Source organism: Rissa tridactyla, chromosome 1, assembly GCF_028500815.1.
Source record: "Rissa tridactyla isolate bRisTri1 chromosome 1, bRisTri1.patW.cur.20221130, whole genome shotgun sequence".
NCBI classification, from domain to species: domain Eukaryota; kingdom Metazoa; phylum Chordata; class Aves; order Charadriiformes; family Laridae; genus Rissa; species Rissa tridactyla.
The window spans coordinates 207,971,836-207,995,014 of NC_071466.1; the positions used below are offsets into that span (position 1 = coordinate 207,971,836).

General features: G+C 37.7%; 1 protein-coding gene across 4 annotated transcripts in view; it reads right to left on the bottom strand.

Annotated features, from left to right (window-relative positions):
• CACNA2D1 (calcium voltage-gated channel auxiliary subunit alpha2delta 1) overlaps nucleotides 1-23,179 on the bottom strand; it is a 429,793-nt gene that overhangs the window by 23,788 nt on the left and 382,826 nt on the right. For 2 of the 4 annotated variants that reach the window (XR_008465561.1, XM_054196006.1), the window contains exons 20-32: nucleotides 22,142-22,213; nucleotides 20,926-20,997; nucleotides 15,292-15,353; nucleotides 12,985-13,061; nucleotides 12,407-12,436; nucleotides 10,996-11,056; nucleotides 8,313-8,410; nucleotides 5,192-5,276; nucleotides 4,916-4,978; nucleotides 3,821-3,924; nucleotides 2,434-2,520; nucleotides 2,007-2,074; nucleotides 734-772 (exon numbers count right to left, since the gene is read on the bottom strand). Coding sequence is in view for 3 of the 4 variants with exons in the window: in XM_054196006.1 (XP_054051981.1) it covers nucleotides 734-772; nucleotides 2,007-2,074; nucleotides 2,434-2,520; nucleotides 3,821-3,924; nucleotides 4,916-4,978; nucleotides 5,192-5,276; nucleotides 8,313-8,410; nucleotides 10,996-11,056; nucleotides 12,407-12,436; nucleotides 12,985-13,061; nucleotides 15,292-15,353; nucleotides 20,926-20,997; nucleotides 22,142-22,213 (918 nt within the window). In the remaining variant the exon portion in view is untranslated. The remainder of the gene's footprint in view (nucleotides 1-733; nucleotides 773-2,006; nucleotides 2,075-2,433; nucleotides 2,521-3,820; nucleotides 3,925-4,915; nucleotides 4,979-5,191; nucleotides 5,277-8,312; nucleotides 8,411-10,995; nucleotides 11,057-12,406; nucleotides 12,437-12,984; nucleotides 13,062-15,291; nucleotides 15,354-20,925; nucleotides 20,998-22,141; nucleotides 22,214-23,179) is intronic. The other 2 variants (XM_054196028.1, XM_054196020.1) reach the window with 2 other exon arrangements.

Here is a 23,179-nt window from a genome sequence, read left to right on the forward strand (position 1 = left end):
TTTGTAAAAGATCCTTGCAGTCCGAGACTGGAGAGAGAGCAGCGAGGCCAAATAGAGAACCTCCCAGCGTACCCTTTTTGCTGTAACTCCTGCATTTAAGGATCTCCACCCTCCACGAAAGAATTCACGGAAGACCTGAGCGGAGGAAGCTTTTAAGCACATGGCAGAATCTGATACTGTGCTTGCCCCTGAAGCTAGGCTCTCCTGAGTGCACAGGATCCCCAGATCCTGAATGGGCTGGGAACAGAGGAGAGGAGGATGGCTAATGACTGCACATCCCGTATTCTGGTGCTTTTCACTTTGCATTTATCCTTCTCTAAGGTCTTTTTCTTCTAGTGTTCTTTTTCTCAGGGTTTTCTTTTTTATTTTTTTTTTTTTAATTCTCCCCTTTTCTTAGGATTCACCTCTTGCTCTGAAAGTTACTTTTACGTCTTTCTCACATTTTTCTTCACATAATTTTCTATTGCTCTTACTCTATTTTTTTTCCTTTCCTCTAGTTCTCATAACCTCATTGCAATGATTCTTGCAAGTACTTCACCTGACTTTTGTATCTTCTTTCACCCCCTCCCCTCCTAATCTTCATCTCTTTCTCAAGACACAAATGACTAAGTCCCGTTTTCTGTAAAATTAACCCTCAAACAATAATGATAGAATAGTTGCCTTAGATAAATCTAGAGAGAATAAGTGAATTTTCATAATCTGCCAGATATTCATAAAGTGAACATATTCTTACCATACTGTTTCTCTCACAGCCACAGATTTCACTGTTGCACTAAAAAACAGAAGCACAGTAATCTTCACAAAAATGTGTCAAAGGAAACTATATTTCACAGTGATATTAATCAATCAAGACAAGAACAAGTGATTTGAATTTCAATATCTGTATATTAATCAAAATTAATTTTGAGTGTGTGTCATTTATCAGAAATATCTCTGAACAATCTGTATTCAGTAATTATTGACAGCACAAGCTCTACTGTCTTTCACAAACTCTTTGATACATCTCCCTTTTTAAGAATGCTCAATATATTAGAGAGAAATAGTCTGGGGGACTTGCCAGGATGTCAGTGTTGTGGGTATAAAGTAAAGGAGAAAAAACACGTGCATTTCCATGTGCTTGGGATACAGAAAGAAAATCCAGAAAACATGCTGCCAAGTATCTTTTTTGACCATGAAAAGCTTCACCAGTCTCAAAGCTCGGGAATCCCGTGTGATAAAGGAAGCCCACCATCTCCAGTTAGCTTGTATGGCTTTGATTAACAACAGGTTTTTCTCTTTTTCTTGCAATATGTATATACACACGGACATAACTGTCTCCTACTACTGGACAATGCTGCAGTCACTCATCTCAAATGAATTCTGAGATACTCCTCTTCCTTACTTTTTTTTCAGTTATGTATTTTTGCCAACGTGCAACAATGTGCAACATTGCCGCATCCAATTGTTACATAATTATCTTCATTTTGTACCTCTGCTGTACTATTAATGTATTATTAATTCCTCAGTTTTTCCCTTGATTTGGCCTCTCCTCCTTCCTATTTACACCTAAGCATTAGAAGTGAGGAATGAAAGGGTCATTAAGTTCTGCTGAAATGCCGTGACGTTGGTTGCCATATAAACCCTTACTGTTCTCTGCTTATGCATGCTCCATAGTAAATAAAAATAGATTGGCTTTTTTCTGTTGTTTTGTTGGGCTTTTTTTAAACCAATTATTCTGCAGATTTTATTCACTGCTACGGCAGAATCTTAGTAGGGAGCCTACTGGCTGGAATAGGTCATTTTTCTGTGTCTTCATCCATGTTCTATAATTATGAAAGCAAGACACATACAAAATACAGCCTGTTTCGACATAGATTTATTTTGTGCATTTGGATGATTTAAATACCACAACTACTTGGCAACTACGCATCAGTGTGACTCTGGCACAAAGAGCTGTTAGACCTATTTGCATCTGAAGCTTTGAGAAATGCAAATAAAGCTCAAAAAAGACTTGGTCAATTGCTTACCAGGCTCTTGATTGTGGTTTTTGTGAAATTTTCCATCCAGCTGGTTGCATCAATTTTTATTCCAACAACTAACAAGAAATACATGAAAGTCTTTTTTAGTAAAATGAAAAAAAAATAAGGTAACTGTAGAATCCTAAAAAAAGGGGGGAAAACTATAATAACATCTAAATTATTAAACTGGAAAAGGATAAAATATGAGTTTTGCTCAGTTTTCTGACCACCAACATCCTTCATGAGACTAATAAATTAAACACTCTTACTCAAACCCAGCCAGATCTTTGGCTTGATTTCCACCAGCAAGATTAAAAGAGCCCCAGAGAAAAGATTGTTATATAAAGTGAAGTTTCTTTGAAATCTCAATTAAATTTCTAATTCACTGTGGAGCAACAACCAAATAATGAATGTATTCGGCACCACTCTATCTTACCTGCTGGTTTCAGAAGCTTCCCATTTATTGTTATTTCCACAGCCTTGCTTACCATGATACCTGTTTCATAGCTATTGGCACCACTTTCTGAGAGTATAGAAGGGGAAAAAAAAAATGGTTAGGGTGATATGAGTGCCTCTTCCTCTGAAACTGAAATTCATGATTATTGAAATACCCAGAATTATTAAAGAAGAAAACCTTATTCAAAAGCACTGCCCTAGTTTCACTATGCGTTTATCACCTGTAAGAGCTCAGATCACCAACATCTGGATGACTAAGAGAAATATTTTTATTTACTTTTCTTCATTCACTTTTTGTACACAGTTTCACTGCTTCATAAAGTTTCTGTAGGCTTTTTTTTTTTTTTTCTTTTTTTTTTCTTTTTTCCTGCAAGCAGAGCCAGGAATACTTTTACACATGTGAGCAGCTCTGTTAAAACCAGGATCGGAGCCAAAGAGATTTTATCCTGCTGTCGTCTGTGTATTTTTCAATGCAGAGTATACTGACACTGCTCACTACCCAGCAATTACTCCTCTGATGGACTTCAGCCTGTTTTCAACACTGCTTCGTATGAAAAAGCAAGTTAGAAGTACATTCCCTGGAGGTTTTTGAGGAACAACAAAGGCTTCGGGGAATTCACTTAATTACCTTGTTACTATTTTATTGAGAAAAGATGCAATAAATAAGTATGAAATAACAGCAATAAAAGATCCCATATGTTTAAGAGAGGAGTATGTCATTTGTGGTAGCATCTCATTTTTAGCTGAGCTTGGCAAGGTTAATGCTGTTCACATCAGTAACGAGTGCTTACTGTTGTGCATATATAGGTCTTAAATATCACGGTATTCCAGACAAACTGGTTTTGGTGAATAAGCGCAACTGGAAATAGAATTCAAAAGCAAAGTTTACATGAAGCAGCACTGCAGTGGGCAGAGTTGGGGACTGTTGCCTGTTATACCTGCTCCCCCAAGTTAGGCTTGGTGTTGAGGAAGTACACAGAACTCAGCTCAAACAAGGCTTTCTTAGGTAGTGTTACTGTCCCCAGTGCGATTTTCTTTCGCTTCCTTTTAAAATACTTCTGCCAAAGCATCTCTGTAAAACACTGTTTCAGTATAATAAATGAACACCAGTACTCTGCATATTTTCAGCTTTGTTAATTCTGCGCATGCAGGGCCACCAGAGTAGATGACAAATTATGATTTCCCTTGTGTAGTGCCCTCCTAGCTACCTTTTGCTTAATAATGGGTGACATCCCAAGATTTTTTTTTTCTTATGGAGTGTTCCACTTGCATGCTTTATCAGTGACCTCAACTGGTATAGGAAACTTCCATAAGTACACTTATATTGGACTCGTTAGCTCTGGCATTTCAAAACAGTGATGACTTACTGTTGTAGTACGGAGCTGTGAAAATATAGTTGTCATTATCTAAACTCCGTTTATAGAAGCTGACTTCATAAGTTTCAGCATTTTCCAACCAATCTTCTCCTGCCCTAATCACACAGAAATAGTGATCAAAAAAAAAGATAGTTAGTACCTCATTAAAGCTGAGCTACAGGGGACGGGGGTGATGTTTCACAATTGGAAATTATGTGAGATTCATTCATATAGTCCTCAGACTTTGTCACCTCTCACTGGTTAACTGCCAGGTGTAATTATTTTTATTTTTTTTATTTTAAGTGGAAAAAATAAAGGAAAACAGTATTCTTGGAACAAGATGGATCTTGTCTCAATGTTTTTAGATATATTGAGACAAATAGAACTGCAACACTACTTACAACAAAATATAAACAAACTTTTATAGCACATGCTGTCTCTTGAGTAATCACCCCAAAAGATTTTATATCATTAATAACACCAAAACAGAAAATATACTGATTTTGGGACTAAAATTCACTGTTATTTTCCCATTTGGGTGAAACACAGAATAACCTAAGAAAATCAATAAATTTGCCATTTACCGGTATATCTGTACTGGTGCCCTCAATGTTCCCAGTCACTGATGGGGGTGTCTAGCTTATTATACTACCACTTTCACATTCCCTTTTTGCCCTCTGGTAACGATACATTTTTCTCTCCTGAAGTCCCTGGACCATTTGGTCTGCTCTTATTAGTCTAAAAAAAATATATAAATTACCTACTGCTTTACAGTATTTGCAGCCTGCCAAATGACTGAGTGCTTAGGAGTAATTAGGGATTAGCAGGGCCCCACTACTACCACAAGGGCACTGCGGTTACTGCTACTCTACACTGATTAGAAATTTGGATTACAAGGACTGGCTATGGAAATAATGTTACAGATCAGTTTCAAGCAGTGACACAGGTAAAATCAACGAAAATCAAGACACTCCATTCATTTCATAGTTATCAGCAGAGATTGGACTGTAGGAGAAGCTGTTTTTCATTCAATAAATCCATTACCTAACATTCCACCCTTTCAGGTTTCAAAATTCTCATATTATACTATTTTATAATAATTGTTACCTTTTTGGGAACACTCTAGTGATTCCACCATCTGTAACAACAAATTGTGCAACAACTCCATCACTGTAAGAAAAATAAGATTTAAAATGAAAACTGACTGGAATTCTCACAAGTTCCTATGTCAAGGGTTGACATTTAAGTGCATAACTGTGAATTAAATATCTGCCCTGTGTAAACATTAACTGTATATCTGTATATACACACACATGCATTTTATTTTGTTGTAAAACCTTGAAGTGCACCAAAAAAATCACCATCAATAAAAAGAATACTTACAGAGACAGTTTACTCCAATAATTTTGGGCAAGTTCATTTGTAAATCCTGCATCCAGCAAAACTCTAATGACCATATCAGTATTACCTATCAAAAGAGTTAAGACACTCATCTGAAACCATACGACATGGAGTTTCATTAAACGGCTAAATGAAATTCTGAGTTGTCAAGATGCTACAGCCACAAAAAATGGGCCATTTCTATTAGACATACTGTCTAACTTCAAATTAAGTCAAGTACTTACTGTTAAATAGATGGCTCTCACACTGTTGACTTCCTTCATTGTATCCTAAAAAACTATCTTTGTGGCATAGGAATAAGCAAGGGGATAAGGGTACATGTCCCAGCTTTGCAAAGCCCCTATGCCGAATTTGGAAATTAACCTATTTTTAAAGCATGTTTTCATTCAAGCATTTTTTATCTCACGTGATGCAATGAGGCAACACTTAGTTCTTAGTTAGACTTACTCTTACATGCAACAAAAATGGAGATAAATCAACTACAACATAAATATATTTAAATCAGTTAGGTCCTAGCCTCCTAAAAGAACCCTATTTGCCACCTGAAAATGGGTACCGGGAACGGGCACAGGGAAATCAACTAATTTTTAACTAGTGGCTTAGATGGATAGGTAATTTTTAAATATCTCTGAAAAGATGGTTTGAAGTTAGGGCTTCTCAAGCATCTTTTTCAGTACCACTTTGCAAGAGAAAGTTCTAGGAATGGTCAACAGAAGCAAGCACACGCTTTAATACAGACTTTACCGCTACGGAAAATAAAACAGGGCTAAATTGGAGCTGAATAATGTAAAGTGAAAATCTGACTCTTGGTCTGAACCTTGCTGAGGAGCCTGAAAACTCCTTCTGGGGGAAAATAAAAATGAAATCCACCAGCTTTTCTTCAGTCTTGCTCCATAGAGAGCTGTGACAGGCTCTGCGCTCACCCTAAGCCTCAGATTCCAGAAAACCAATATTCACCTTTTTTTAAAAAAATGCCCTAATTCAATCTGTTTTCACAAAACAGATCAATAGGGGCATGTATTTGGGTACTGAAAAGCTCCATAAACTTCAGCAAAGTGGCTTTTTTATAAAATCCACTGAAGTCTGAATGTGTGAGCATGCCACGCAAAGAGCCAGCAGCTGTGACTCACCAGCAGGAAGCACTGTCTCATATCATCTTAATTACATTAATTCAATTCTCATTAGATATATTTACATGGCTTAGCTAGATAAACATCTTAAACTACATCGAATGCCACAGACTCACCTTCCCTATTTGCATGCACACTGTCATGGTATAGTGTCTAACATAAGTTAGGGAACTGTTTTACAAATATTTCTTCATCTGGAAGAAATGACAAAAGCTCACAGGATGAAATTTGGATGGCCTTACTGCATCCGCATTGTCCTAGAAATTAAATGGAAGTTCTACCTGAATATAAATATCAAAATATGTCTCTTAGATTTATGTTTATCTCAGCTAATATAGGCTCCTAATATTTTACCGGATGCAGTTTTTGTTCAGGACCCCTCGTACTGCCCGCATCTTCACAAAGTGGGACTTGCCTACTTACATAAAGCAGATGTCAAAGGCGAGTAGGGTCTTACTGCCCAGTACGTAACTGCTCTTACTCTCCCCTTACTGATGCCAGAGGTAGTTGTCTGTCTGCCTGGCCAACTTCTAACAGGTTAAAGATGAATGAGGTGAGTCAAAATGTAACTGGCACTAAACTTAGAGTATACAGAGTAATTTAATTTGGGCATTTTACTAGCAATTCCATTTGAACAATATTTTTTAGCTGAGACAATTTCCATAGCCAGTGTTTTCTTTAGTCAACACTGTTTACTTATTCGGGAGACTATTTTTAAAGTAACTTAATTATTAGAAGAAAGAAGGAAAAAAGTGAATTTTGTTGTGGATTCCAAAATGAAATATAACAAGAATTTGATAACACTTTGGCATAATTGCTTACTAAGCCCTAGTGTATATTGCAATATCACTAAATGTGTCCTCAATATTTGCTTATAGAACTAGTGAATATTAAACTAGAATTTTCATTTATTAACCCATTTAATCATTTGAGGTGAATGCTTTCATTTCCAAGATTGAGTAAAGGGACTCAAGTAAAATTTCAGTCAGTCAGCAATGTGTCAATGAATAAGATCACTTTATTAAAAACAACACCACCTACACGTGTACACAAAAATAGTCTTTTGTGAGAAGATCTCCTATGTAAGTGCACATTCCTTCAGTTACATGGGCTACCAGAGAGATTGTTATTTAATTGATCGGCGATCCCTGACAGCAACATGTTAAAAAGGCTCAGGGAATGCAAGACACACACACACAAAAAGTTTATTCCAACTGTTTATAAATTATTAATGATGCTAAACAGACTTGTATGCATAAACAAACAAATCCAAATGTTGAATCTTTCATGAGAACAAGAGTTTAATGCATTACTTATGGTTCGTTCAAAAGCGTAACTCTTCATTTATTCTAAATGGAGTTTAAGGCCCAATGTAAATATGTGAGAACCTTCCCAAAGCGCTGTGCTCACCACCGCGGCAGTTACATCAGCCTGTCTTAAACAACTCAAGCTCAAGCAAGATCTCTTTAACAATTTTGTGAAACAGCAATAGAACTTCCTTATCTTTTAGTCTGGTTATTGGTTATTTTAGTTCTTGGCTCCTTTTGTTTACTTATTTTGATTATACAAGCTGATGAGAAAGCAAACCAAGGTTTTCATTACAAGATTTTGAAGTCTATTTGAGACTTACTTTGGCTGATATGCTCAAATTCAAAATATTTGGAGTTTATTAAAATGAACTGGTAGTAATTTGCTGCTAGAACAGAATGCTGAGAGGAATTGTGGAAAACACTGGATGCATAATGGCCTGCAAACTTTCTTAAAAAAACCCAGAAAACTGCAAACTAATTTTACAATCTCTACCTTGGGTATAAAATCCCATCAGTATATGTATTCCTACTAAAAAATAGAAGTGAAGACAAAAACTAAAATGCCCAGTGATTTGGGCATGAAAACTGTCATCTTGACTAATTCTCATTTATGAGTAAGTATTTCCTAAAGAAAAATTTCAGCAAATTGAGAAGAATACTTACATGATGAACTGCTTGGAGTATTTCTGTCAATAAATTCATTGAAATTTAACAGAAATTCAGTGTTGTTATCTGATTTTTTTACATCGTTACAGTATTCTCTGAAAAACAACAAAACATCAGTCTTCTCAGTTTTGTTTCCTTTGCTCCTAAAGCAGACAAATACAGCTTAGCAATTTTTAAGTCCAAGCAAAATTGTGCAACTACAATGAGGTGGCTGGCATTAGTACGGCAATGGACTACCACAGCCAATAGTGGATGTTGACCATACTGAATGTTTTAGGCATCTACAGGAAATAAATTGTTCCAGTGCCTGCCTAAATCTGAATTATAAGAAGACCCCATGTGTGACATAGGGCACAGGTTCCCAGAAAAAACGCTCAAAATGAGTGTAGGCCATGAAATTAGGAGATCATAAAGTCCATAAACTAAACAAGAAAATGCCCAGTGAATTTAGTCTGCTCCTGGGTTAAACCATGCTGGAGGTACGTGGAACTCCTCTTTAAAAAATAGTCACTTCATGGTCAGCTAAGGCAGGATTTATGGGATAAGGTCCTATCCTCTGAGAAGTCTTAAAGACAATTTTAATAGGGTATACAGCACATAAGCATATAAACACCCTTTGTTTTGACATATCCGAAACAGATAAACAGTAGACTACTGTCCTGTACATAATGTAATAAAATAAAGCAATATATCATTGGGCAATTCACTGAATACAAGCAAGTCCCATAAAAGTCACTGGGCATTTTGAAGGCAGATATTAGACGGTGGGTGGCATTAAGCAACTTAAATTAAAATGTAGAGAGTATTCAGCACTAAAGCAGGGAGCTCTCACTTTAAATAAGCTTTTTATATTAAATTAATTTCATGAACAAAAGAAGTCTGTTCCAGTATTTCATGTGAATGAGCTACCTTATTGCCCTTTACTTGCTTTACCATGATCCTGAAAGGCCGAATTTGCCTTACTATCACGGAATCACGGAATCTTCAGAGTTGGAAGGGACCTCTAGAGATCATCTAGTCCAACTCCCCTGCTAGAGCAGGGTTGCCTAAAGCACATCCCTCAGGGCTGCATCCAGGCGGGTCTTGAAAATCTCCAGAGAAGGGGACTCCACAACCTCCCTGGGCAGCCTGTTCCAGTGCTCTGTCACCCTCACTGTAAAGAAGTTTTTCCGTGTATTTGAACGGAACTTCCTATGTTCTAGCTTGTGCCCATTGCCCCTTGTCCTGTCGCTGGGAACCATTGAAAAGAGCCTGGCTCCGTCCTCCTTAAACCCACCCTTTAGATACTTGTAAACATTAATCAGGTCCCCCCTCAACCTTCTCTTCTCCAGGCTAAAGAGTCCCAGCTCTTTCAGCCTTTCCTCATAAGGGAGGTGCTCCAGTCCCATAATCATCTTGGTTGCCCTTCGCTGGACTCACTCCAGTAGTTCCCTGTCCCTCTTGAACTGGGGAGCCCAAAACTGGACACAGTACTCCAGTTGTGGCCTCACCAGTGCACAGTAGAGGGGGAGAATGACCTCCCTCGACCTACTGGCCACAGTCTTCCCTATGCAGCCCAGGATGCCATTGGCCTTCTTGGTGACAAGGGCACACTGCTGGCTCATGGATAATTTGCTGTCTACTAGGACCCCCAGGTCCTTCTCCTCAGAGCTGCTTCCCAGCATGTCCACCCCTAACCTATACTGGTGTTTGGCATTCTTCCTTCCCAGGTGCAGGACCCTACACTTGCTTTTGTTGTACTATACCAACATTCAGATTTAAACAGAGCTCCATATCAAGCAGGCTTTGTTCATGTAGATCAGCCTAACAACTAGGGACATGCTGCAAACTGCTAAATGAAACAATTGATTATCAGTAACTTCAGTCCTTCAGAAAAAAAAAAAATAAAATTAAACAGTTAAGCTGGGAATACTTTTGAAGAAAGACAACTATGTTTTACACACGAATCTAATATAGAAGCTACCTAAACCAGTCTAAATTTAAAAGGATACAGAAATTTCTATGATGAATAAGAAATGGAATAATTCTTAACTGAACTTGATGGTACAGCATTTCCTTTATTTATCATGACTGTCTTTTAAAGGAAATTAATTTTTAAGAACTATTTATCATACCGTTTCCCTTGCAAACACATATTTACAAGGTGTAAACAAGGACTACATCATTTCACATGAAAAAACAGGGAACTACTGAACTTACTCGATCAATTTTGAATCATTTCTTTGTTCCATGAATCAAAAATTAATTCATCCTTAAGTGATAGAGAGCTTTGAAACACTTTATCTTGGAGTTGGAAAACATCTCAAGATAAGTATTATGGTACCTATTTTTCAAATAAGAAGATAAAGTACAAAGCTGTAAAATCTTAAAAGTCACAGCTGCAAGAAATGAGCAGATATGTGTCAGATTTCCATTAAAAACATCAATAAATGATGACATGTCAGATTTTACAGCTCCTTGATTAATGTAAAAAGGAGTCAGGGCCTGAAGATGCTATTTACTCTTGAGCAAGAAGAAAAGATTGATCTCGTAGAACATGAAAATAATAGCTGTTCTTTTACTTAATATTTTTTACCAAAATTAACTTTATTGGTCAAGTCTGTATTTCGTACATGTCATTAATCTGATCAAATGCCTATTTACTGCTGAAGTAATACTTATTACTGGGAAATTAACCAACCTTGGTGCTAGAAATGTATAGCCAGCTTCATCAAAATGATCAAGCTTCAGTGTTTCTGTATCTACAAAGATGAAGAGTAAACACCAAGTAAGTAAACTGGGCTTTTTGCCATCATTTTTCTCAAAACATTTGACTAGCTTCTGCATGCATCCATGAATTTAGAAATAAATGTTTTTTTTGAGCCACTTTCCTGGTAACATACCTTATACTTCTTAGTATTTCACAGTATTGGAAGAAACTACTTGATTATTATATGAAATATACACCCGGCAACAGTAATGTATCTAACAACTTAATTAGAGAAGGCATTTCATTATCACAACACCATGAAAACATATACGATGTTTTCATTAGAATTACAATCCAATACAAGGAAATATTTGGGACACTGTGTTGTCAGAACATGAAGGAAAATGCTTCTAGTATTTTCTGCAATAAAGTTTAAAAACCATCCACATAAGCATCACTTTAAATGCTACTGAAAATAATGGCTTTAAAAGCTGGTGTCACTGAACACTGGTAGGACCAGACAAAGAAGGATTAGAGATTAGCAACATATTGAAATGTGCATGAATGCAGAAAAACACTTCACTTTTTTTTTTCCCTTTTCTATTGCTATGGTACCCAATGATCATGGGAAAAAAACCTGAGATGAAGAATACAGAGGAGAATATCCAATAGGAATAGAAATATAAGTAAAAAACATCATCTGCAGTAAACAGAAGGAAATTGAGCAACAAGAATATACTTGCCCTTTTTGATTGCCACTATCCATCAGAAAGAGAAAGCAGGGAAACAGAAAAAAACAGGGTAAAGCAAAAGGGGTCACAAACCAATATTTTATTCAAACAGCCCCTTGAATAAAAATATTGTGCGTAGATAGATCAAAGGTTCAATTTACATACAGCTGTAGTCTGGAAAAAACACAAACATCTTTGAAGACTGAAGAATATGTCCCTCTATTATTTCTCAAGTACCTTCTATATACTGTGGCCATTTCAAGGGTCTGTTTTGCAGATTATAGTGATATAAATGCAAAACCAGATGATCTAATCCACCAAGAGAACCACATTCACTCACTAAAACTTTAATTTTGAACCATTTGCTCTTTGACAAAGTTATGAAACAAATCACTGATTATTAAAAACTCGCCATATTCTACTTCATATGCAGGAGGTGATGGTAGACGAGAGGGATTTAGCAATAATCAAGTTTTCTTTAAACTAACAATATCTATGCCTGTCAGGGAGATTCATAGTGCTTTTCTAACTTTCTATTTAACTGCATATTTGCTCAAGTTCATTGCAACACTCGGATACCAAGTTAAAAGGATGTGATGGGTTCTATTTTGTCTACTGTCTATATTGCAGTTAAACTACACGTAATAAATACAAAGCTTTTGAATACTCACAAGTATCATTTCCAATTCTCTCTCCAGAATCTGTAAATGGCTTGAAATTAGTCTAATCCAAAAATACATTACAAACATCCACTACAACTATGTGTAAAGTGCAAAATAAAAACCTAGCCGTGAGCCAAGCCAAACAGCGCTTTCACATTCATCTATTTCTACAGCCAGCAGAGGCAAATTGCTAAATGTGATACTGTAACTACTGTAAAAATAACAAAAAAGTGTTTTACTACTGCAGTCTATATCACGACATCTACTTAGTAGAATGAAAAAAATTATTATCCAGACCCTTAAAATGACAGCAACAGAGGATACACAAGGCAATGATTCCACAGGTACAGAGCAAGTGGGAGGGGATCGTCAGAGGAACGGGGGCACCTGCACATATTCTATCTTTATAGAATATTTCGTGTACCTCGGGTGTTACAATGGGGTTAGAATCATTGCTGCAGGTTTTGGGTACAGCATGATAACATCAGTGAATTCCACAAAATTTATGAATTTTAAACATTGCTTTGTTAAGTGAATCTGAGACTTAGCAATGCTAGACAAAATCAGGGAACCTTCACAGTACTTACACCTGGCTTGAGTTATTGGTTCTTCTATTTTGGCTTTAATATAATAAAAGCTGTATGATGGTAACACCAGTGCCAAACTGCAACAGAAAGGAGACAAGGAAAGCAATTATCTTATTTGCAGCAGTTTTCCAGTTTCAACTCCTACGTGTTTTGAAAACAATTAACAATTTTGTAAGTTGGATCATCATGAGACAAGATCGTCATATAGTGACATACCAGCCTCACGCTTTGTAATGGACACAAGTAGGTTCAGGCCGGTCTTAGAGTTCCCTGTGTTCATTTTCACTCTTATTTATGCATTTAATCATAAATGCACTTTTTAATGGATAAGCAAAGTCTTTCCAAATAATTGCAAATAATAAAATCCATGATGTCTTGTATCTTCCTCTAACACATTTAGCATGCCGATGTAACCCCTGTTAAAGTGATCATTGACTGTAAAAAACAGCGTGTAGGACTGCACGGATTAATAAAACAGCTATCAGTATACATTAGGAAATGTATCTGGCAATACTTGAATTCGCATTACATTCAAGATGCAAAATATTTTCTTGAATCATGCAGTTACCACTAAAAACCTTTGCACATCCTTGTGAAATAACATTTTAAAATTTGCAAAGCATTTGCAATATATTTTCGTTTAGATTATACTTATTTTTGTTCAAAAAATATAGGGCTTTTTTCTACCTCAAAATTCAATACACGTGTAGAAGAGTTCTGCTCTAAAAAGGTATGTAAAGGACAGGAGGTACGAGTAATCATTAAATAGGTAGCATCATCTCCCACATCGCATCCTTAATATTTGCACTCGGATTTCACGACTGTAAAACTGCAATGGTTTCTAATGGATAGCCATAGAAATTAACATTAAAAAAGTTGTACAATTGAGTCATAAATGAGATGACCTTTAATGATACATTTGCCATTTAAACAGAACGTAAGTGAGATTGCTGAATATTCAGTGATAGCCTTCTACCAATTCTCCTCCAGGGAAATCAGTAGCAGTTTACCTGTCATTACCAGTTACTGCTAGCAGAAATTGCTAATTAAAATCTATAATTTTATGTTTAATAGGTTTGCTGCAATGTGACTCCATGGATTTATTGCTGTATCTCATGCCAGGAAGCTCAGTAAGAATTAAGAAGTCATATAAATCAAACGTAATTCTTTACCGATTGCTGGTTTCTTTTACTGATTGGCATAGTCTGATAAAAAACTTCCTTTTCTTACAGAGTATACAGATAGAGGCAGTGCAACAGAAAAATGGGATGTTGAATAAAAGATAAAGTCCTACATTTACATTATCTTGTTAAAACTGATTTGTTTGGTTTTGCATACAAATGAACGTTTGCATTCTCGTTGCCTGTACACCTGGGCGGAACATAACAGAAAACGGGAACCAGCTTGGCTGAGGACTACTGTAATTCACCACAATAAAAATAGCATTTTGGTAAGAATTTGACTTAATATTTGTACCACCTAGTTTTGAACTAGGGTAGTTTATCCTTTCTGGGACATCTTAAACCTTAACTTGTTTTGGATAATGTCAAGTTGCTACATTCCTTCTAATGTTTCAGAGCTGTGGGCTTAAATAAGTTTGAAATAATATACGCACCAACGCTGCATTCAAGGGGGGATGTGTTTTTACCCATTATTTCATTTATTCCTGCTGCCATTCACAATACGATTTTTGTATACAAAGCAGTATCAGCACTAATTAGTTAAAATTTGCCAAAAATAGGTACGGATTTCAGAGCTAGTCAGCAGCATAGTTCCTGCCCCTGAGATCTGCCATGAACGTTAGCAAAATCATGGTATAAGCAATGACCGTGACTCAAAAGGATGTGCACAAAACATGTCACATTTTTTATTTAGACCAAAATATAGCATTTTCCTTTTTAATATGCATATTGAAACAAGAACATGGAGACAATGCAAAGATAAAATGAAATAAGAGGAGTAATCTAAGAGAAAGTGTACAATTAAGAAGCAAACTATGGCGTGATACAGAAATTAGGAGGAAAAGTAAGATTCTTAATGTCAGTCATAAACCCCTTTTTTTTCCTGCATAATGAAATACCCTAGTGATAAATCTCAATAGTTGGATGAAATACTCGGGTTCTGGTCCTTAGACAGAGCAATAATTCTGAGCTGTAAAGGAACCCAGCAAACCCTACAGGCCTGGGGAGAAGATGATCTGGTCCTGACTTGGCTGGTATAGAATACGTCATGCTAAAAATATTAACCAGAATAAACAAAAAAGACATTTAACTAAACAAAAGAAGTCAGAGAACAGAAATGAGTTACCTGTAATCAGTGCCATTCACAGCAGTCCACGTATATGTTCTGTTTCCTTTATCGATATATCTCTAAAAAGACATATTGGTGAAAAAATAAATTAACTCTGAAGCTTCAACAAGTCTGCCCTTTTCTTGAGGAATACAGTGTAAAATCAAGTAGAAATCTGTTGGAATTCTATTTATTATTTTGCTAAAAGCATGAGTCAAGATGCAATTCCTTTTCTTAAATATTTTCCAAACTTACAATATGCGAAAGAATCACCTATATCCTTTTTATTGGACATTAAAGAAATTCAAGTTTAAATAAAACTAGACAAACATTATATATCATTTTTCCTTTAAAATGCGTTAGCCAGGCCTATGCAAACTTTTTCTATGTGGTTTAAATATTATAATAGTTGTTATCTCCTTTACAGACCATATTGCAGTTAAACTATGAAAACAAAAAAAAAAATGTTATTATAAAAGTAAGATTTTGTAAGCAACTCTCTAACAACAAAAAGATCCAGTGTGTGTCCTTTGAGATCATAGTACCAGTGGGTAAATGAATTTAAATTTGAGTCTTATCTATAGGCTCAGCCAGGTAGTCCTGATTGTATAGGCACCCCATGCCAAACTTACATGTGTTTCTAGTCTCATTAGAAGGCTCTTGAATTTGTGAAAAATTTAACATGGAAGTAAATTTTTAAATAACTTAATACATTAGGATAATCTTTACCATTCATTTTCTTTTTGGTATGAAAAAAAGACATGATAAACATAGTCCCACAGTCCCCCGTAGATTTAATCATTAATGCACCTGGCTGACATTGTTTTACTCAGTTTGCCACTTTGAAGACTACAGCTTTATGGCAGCTGTAACGTATTATTATTTTACAATCAGAGATTTGTAAGTACGCCAGCAGTGGAGTCTGTGCAGCTGTTGCACTGCAACATTACAAACTTCGGCAAAGGTACCACAGGTATTACATCTATGTTCTGGGAAAACAAAAGTGTGAAAATGACCACGGTTATGAAAAAGCAGTTGTCTTTTTTGACATTTACGATTTGAAACATTCTCATTACCTGGCTGCTGCTTTTCAGCACAGCATGACAGTGTAAATATTTTCATAGTCATTTTAGAAAGAAAAAGAAGGAAAAAAAAGAAAAAAAGGGAAAAAAAAGAAGAAAAGGGAAAAAAAAATGCATTTACCAAAGTCTAATGCCATGCTATATATTATATTTAAGGTGGAAAGATGGCTGAAGAGATTTTTATCCAAGCCTATTTGTATTTAATAATGTGCCTATACTATTACTTCAGCTCAAGAGTAAGCAGACACTTGAACCTAGCACTGGGAGCCCCTCCAAATCAGGGGCTGCACCCCATGTACGTTGGCAAGAGAAAAGCAGTGCCCAAGGTGGAAGGGAAGGAAGCGAAGAACCGGGCTCATCTTAAATCCTGTTGCCACCAGTGCTGTGAACTTGCTTGAAAGCAAACTGGCTGAAACCTCCCTTCCAAGATAACCCAGCACATCACACGTCCTCAGACATCTGCTCCCGTTTACCTTTGCCTATTTCATTACCGAGCAGTGTGAGACCATCTCACCCCAAGCTGATCACTGCCAACGAACCTATGCATGCTGTCGCAGTTTTTGTGACCCTTCAGTTTTCACTACTGCCCACCCCGGCTGCCCGAGTGTGGCAATGCTTTTGTTCCTATGGCATCTTCTCTGTTAGTTGGAAAGCCCCTGAGGCCTTGGGAGACTCCAGCGCACCCCACCCACACTTGCTACGAGTCCAGTCTCTATGCTGTAGCATGAGGTCATCTCCCAAGACGCTGCTGGGGCCAGCTGCAATACAAAAGGAGAGCAACGCAAACTTAAACCAAAAAGCAAAACAAAAAGGACATCAATTCTAAGCCTCAAGACTGCAACTGTCAGTTCAGAGCAACTGACCACATCAGCCCTTTTTATAAGAAAATATATGAAGCTATCAATCAAGTCCTAAGTGATGTATGGCTCACGCACGGCCCGTGGTCTGAAGCAGCTTTATTCTGGCTCTAACAGCCTGGAGTTGGGAGGGTGCAATGGCTTGAAGCAGTCACCGTTGCCAGCCATCTCTGGCTGCTCACTTCTCTCAGAGAGGTCCGAGTAGAGGAAGAAATCTTGGGCCATGGCGCAGGGGAAGGTGAGGGAAATTGATGCCATTGGGCACTTGAAGCATCTGGGATCAAAAGGCTTGGGAGATTCTATTCAAATGCAGATTGTGGTCTGGGCCGTGCATAACCAACAGATTCTCACGCACTCAGGGAAGTCAGATCTCCCCCCTGCCTTTCCGATGCTGTAGCTGACTCCAGCATTTGCAAGCGCAAAGGCTTCCCCTCCCTCCCTCTTTGGGCAGACAGTTGCAGGACCAACTGTTTCAGGTCTTTTTTATCACCCAGCCTGAGATCTCTTCAACAACTGTGCTGTGGATGCAATTTCTTGTATAACCCCAATGGTGTTATTGTATTTTTCTGACCTTCTGATCCTCCCTTTTCTAACCGCCTTCACAGAGCCCTTTTCACCCATAGGCCTGGAGAGGCACTCCCTAAACAAAACAACACAAGTCTGAAAATGTCCCAATGAGTCCCGCCCTTTGGGAGCAGCTTATCCCCACCACAGATGCCAGCAGGACTTTGGACTCTCTGACAACGGGTCAGGAATGACCCAGTCTCCCTTCGGAACGGGGGCACAGGCTGGTGGCTTTCTAGACAGGGTGGGGACCTAAAACAGGTGAGGTAGCAGCTGGGGCTTACTCTCCCTGTCCCAGGGAGGTCCTATCCTTTCACCATCCTCTAATTCAGGAAAAGGCACATTTTTTCATGCAGCAGTATTTCCCTGTAGATTGTAAAGCATCATTGTGAAGCCTTACTCAGGAGGGCTGGGGTGGGGGCTTCATTGTGAGAAAGCACAGAAGAGAGTCCTAGCAGAAGGCAAGGGAACTGCTGGTATGGGTCTCCGCTTTAGAAAAACGTAAGAAGAGGTGAAAGGCAGCACGAAGTCGGACACCAAGAAGGAGCATGGGCATGTTTAATGAGACCATAGGACTCCGCAGGCTCAAGGACCGTAACTTACGGGCACACTTTGCACCTGGACAGTGTAAGTGTATAAAGCTTGAGTTAAGTTGACTTCCCTCATAAAGACTAAGGTAAGAAAGTATGATTCTGCTGCCTATGATCATGATCATCATCATCATCTTTCAGCTAAAATAATCAACAGTTACATTTGTCTGCCCCCCCGCCCCGAAGCTGAGGTTCTGTACTCAAGAAGTCTATGAGGTTCTGCACTTTCTGAATAGGGTATCAGAAGGAAAACAGCACCCAACACTGAGTCAAATTCCCTTGACTCTGCAATATAATAAAATACCATGACAACCTTTCTGCAAAAAAGTCACAATCTTGTGACAGTTGAATGAATATACAGATTTTAATCTGCTTCCTCACAGGTGGACACGCATGAAAGTAAAGACACTGATCTCCTCAATGACACCCATAGCTCAGGAATAAAAAAATGCCTCTGATGGATTTGCACAGCTGTGAGGACCTTGAGCAAGGATCCTGTCCTTATTTGCACTCCTTTTAAATCACACTATCAGAAGCAGGATGCATTGTATCCAGTGCAGTATCCAGTGCAGATACTAAGAGGCTGAGGAATGTTCATGAGATGTCCGGCTCTGGAGTCCTCAGTGCAGGAAAGACATGGACCAGTTGGAGGGGGTCCAGAAGAGGACCATGGAAATGATCAGAGGGATGGAACACCTCTCCTATGAGGACAGGATGCGTGAGTTAGGGATGTTCAGCCTGGAGAAGAAAAGGCTCTGGAGAGACCTTGTTGCGGCCTTCCAGGACTTAAAGGGGGCTTATAAGAAAGATGGGGACAAACATTTTAGTAGGGCCTTTATCAGTAGGACAAGGGGCTTTAAACTAAAAGAGGGTAGATACAGACTAGGTAGAAGGAAGAAATTTTTTACAATGAGGGTGGTGAAACATTGGAACAGGTTGCCCTAAGATGTTGTAGATGCCCCATCCCTGGAAACATTCAAGGTCAGGTTGGATGGGGCACTGAGCAACCTGATCTAGTTGAAGATGTCCCTGCTCATTTCAGGGGGATTGGACTAGATGGCCCTTAAAGGTCCCTTCCAACCCAAACTATTCTGTCTCTAAGTATGTTCCCAAAGCTCTGTTGTGGAACCGAGTGACACTTGACATTGTGAAATCACATTATGGATGAACGATTGAGACATGCTTCAGAAAATTCAGCTCCGTTTTCAGCCTAATCTAGCAACTACAACATGTATTGTCACTGATTTTCAGCCATGAAGACAAGTAAGTGTCTGTCATGGTTAATGCAAAAATAGACTAGGACTATGAATTTATTTTTTTTTTTTATTAAAATAAGAGTAAGCGTATAAAAATCTTCCCTCAATGCAGAATTGAGTCAGAGGACTGGTAATAAGAACTGCTTAGTATTGGGCATGGTTTGGTGTAATCTGGCCAAAATTTAAAGCAGAGTGTAAATGTTGCTACCATCTGTTAGACAATTAATGGAATATAAAAAAAGAATGTGCTGTTTTTAACAGAACAAAACTCCCTAAACTCTGAAGCCTGATTTCCTATCAATTTACCTTGATTAGATTCTGTAGCATATGCCTTTTGAGAAGGAGTAACTTTTCTCTGGAACATTCTGCCATTTAAGTACAAACAGCAGAGCCATTAGAGATATCAAAGTTACAGGAGATCAACAGGAAAGAGCAGCTAATAATATCCATGAAAAATTAACTGCACCCTCACAAGTAACTCTGCTGAGTATTGTTATGCTGGGCTTATATATCTAAGGGTTGTGTAGTGTCTGCTTGGTGTTTTATTTGCTTCACGTTCCTCTGCTAAGTCATTAAATTAGCTATCTTCAAGCTGTTTTACATTCAGAGTAAAACAGTTTCAAAAAGCTGTTGTCGAAATGTAACAGTGGGGCATACTCTGGCCAGAACTGCTCTGTTGGTACACCAGCCATCATTTCTTCTCATTAAGGTCCCCCAAGGAGTACAGCATAGACGTAAGGATCCGTATCAAATCTGAGTATTTCCTATTGCTGGGAAACAGTAGCAATCTTTGTCATGAATGAGCATTTTGGGTAATAAAATAAAGAACTCCACAAGCTGTTCAGAATGCAGAAGTACGTCATATAACTGTAAGATGGATTTGCTTATCCCAAATAGTCTTCATTTATGGCATATAGACGTTATATTCTCTCTCGCTATTTTCTTCCCATTCAACCACAATATAAACTACCAAACCCACTCTCACACATCTCCGCCAGCAAATTAAGTACTTTGTTTTGGGATTCATACACAGAAGTAGGCTGGGTCCATTTCCTGGTGAACAGAGTGTAAGACCTCATCAACAACTGCCTGATTACTGATGCACCAAAGAAACCAAGAAACAAAACAATTCTTCTTTTCCTAAGTACATAATTTCTTTTAGTATAAGCTAATAAAACTAGCAAATCGAGAGGGAAAAATGATACAAACTGACACTAAAGAATAAACACCTTTTTGCCATTTCATAGTATTTTTCTGGTTTTGTGTGTTCCTGTAAATGCAATTGTTGGTGTTCCTGTCTTACCTCATCTTGGGACTTGACCAGTGTTTCAAATGTTTTTTCTCCACTTTCTCCATCTATCATTTTTTTCCGAATCTATTGACAAGGAAGAAAAAATACCCAAAAAACCAGGTGTTGCATGTAAAATATATATAATACTTCATATAACGTATAAAAAATATATTATATATAATATAATACATAATATATAAAATACAAAATATATATTATAGATAATATATTCCATAAAACACAGAAAATGGCAATGCATATGAAAGTCATAGCTCTTAAAAAACAGTTAAGTTTACAATTTTCAGATTTTTCTAATTAAAAGTTGTTTTATCCAAACCTATACCGAATCAGTAGAGTCATGAAGCAACAACTCCGGTATACTTTGCATAACAAGCCCATTCCCTAAAACCCCTGGATGTTGGGCACTAGGCGGAGTATGAATTCTGTGTGGAAGAGAAGGAGTTTTGTGTAGCATTTCTCGTGCTTCCCAGCACATTTGTGTGATTCTGATAGCAGCAGTGATTCACAACAAAAACCATTTTTATTCCAGTCAGAGAGTAATTCATCGATGAAACAGGAGTTTCAAAGAAACTTAATGTGGAATTTAACAGATACCAATAGTGCTATTATGAAAGAACAATTCCAAACGAAGTGAAAAAATGTGTTAAAAAATGTAAAATGTTTAAAAGAACTCTATTTTATTTCACAAAACTAACAAACTATTTTTAAAAATTCTGATTTCTAAATGTAATGTAAAATTATTTACTGAAAAATATACGAAGAGATTTGTTGTCAACACTTAACTTTATTTCGCAGTTTTCTCTCTCACCACAGCAATAAGCTTGCATTAGTAAGAGACAGGAAAATACTTTTAAAACATTTTGTGTAATATAGTAATAGCTTGTTAAAAAGTGTTCTGTTGTAAAAAAATTACAAGCTCCCTTCCCAGGATTTACTACTTAATGAAGAAGAATTATTTAAATAGCAATTGTGGTGTCTTTAAAAATGAAAGGAATATAATGCATTGCCCTTGCCCACAAAAAATATCAGTTCTCAATTTGCTTCATTATAACTTCATCTCTCTATGAAGTCATCATCTTGACAAATTTAAAATTGAGATTCATAGCGAAATAGATTCCCATTCGAAATCTAGAGCACTTATTGCTTCTCAGTTATTATACAGTGAAATACAAGGAGCAACAGGTACTGAGAAACCGGGTAATCTCACCTCAACTTTAATATCATTTTCCAATTCAGCATCTAGAAAATCCAGTGTAACAGGCTCCTGGGATTTGGGATTCTGAAGCAGAAGATATTGAATGATCACATAATAAAGACAGAGTACAGTAATTTTGCAAATCATTCGAATCCCTTCATTTCAAAGGAAACTGCTTAACTGGGCTTACTTACTCGTCCATTCTAATCTCTTACAGCATGATGAATTACTAGTGGCTCTTTCTCACTTGTTTTATTTCGTTGGGTAGAGGGGTTAATTGGGTAAGTGAAAATCAAATTAGCACAAATGGCCACTGTCCATTCACAGTCTGTCATGTGTGGGGCTCACGCTGGGAAGCTGCTTCCCCTGCTGCTGGTATGTCATGGAGTGTTAGGGTGGGAAAAGACCCATCAGATGTGAATCTCTCAGTAGGCGTCCTGTCTCCAAGAAGGCAGAGAGAACTTTGGGAGAGTGTTCCAGCTGACCAGTAAAATGGCGTCACTGTGCTCTTCTGCAATTTTGCCAAAAGCAGACTACAGACTTCCCATTATGAAGCGGGAATGGACTGCAGCTCAAGATTCATAAAGGCAGCAATTATAGCAAATGATTTGTTTGTTACAAAAAATAAAAATCGCTTTTATTGTCAGTGTTACAGGACTTTCCTGAACACCTTGCAGTTTTGAATGCATTTCTCTTGAAATCAGTACTGTTATCCCAATTTAAGAAATGAAAACCTGTAGCACAGACATACTGTGACCCAGCAGCTTCAAGACCTAAGGAATGTACATGATGTTGACCCTCGACAATGGAGCACAGAGAAGTTTGGTGGGCTGCATCTGTAGTAACCCTGGTCCCATAAGGGTGCGGTAAGAGCATTGTAGCTCTGCTGACGTGGCTCAGACCACCCTCCAGCCTCTACTGCCTTCTCAGTTGCAGTCTGCATTTACTTGGACAGAGCCCACTTCCGTATGAGTCGGTTGTTTGAGTAATTTTGGCTAAGCCCCATTGAGTTTATATTACGTGTGATGTAAAAATCCTCAGTCCTCATCA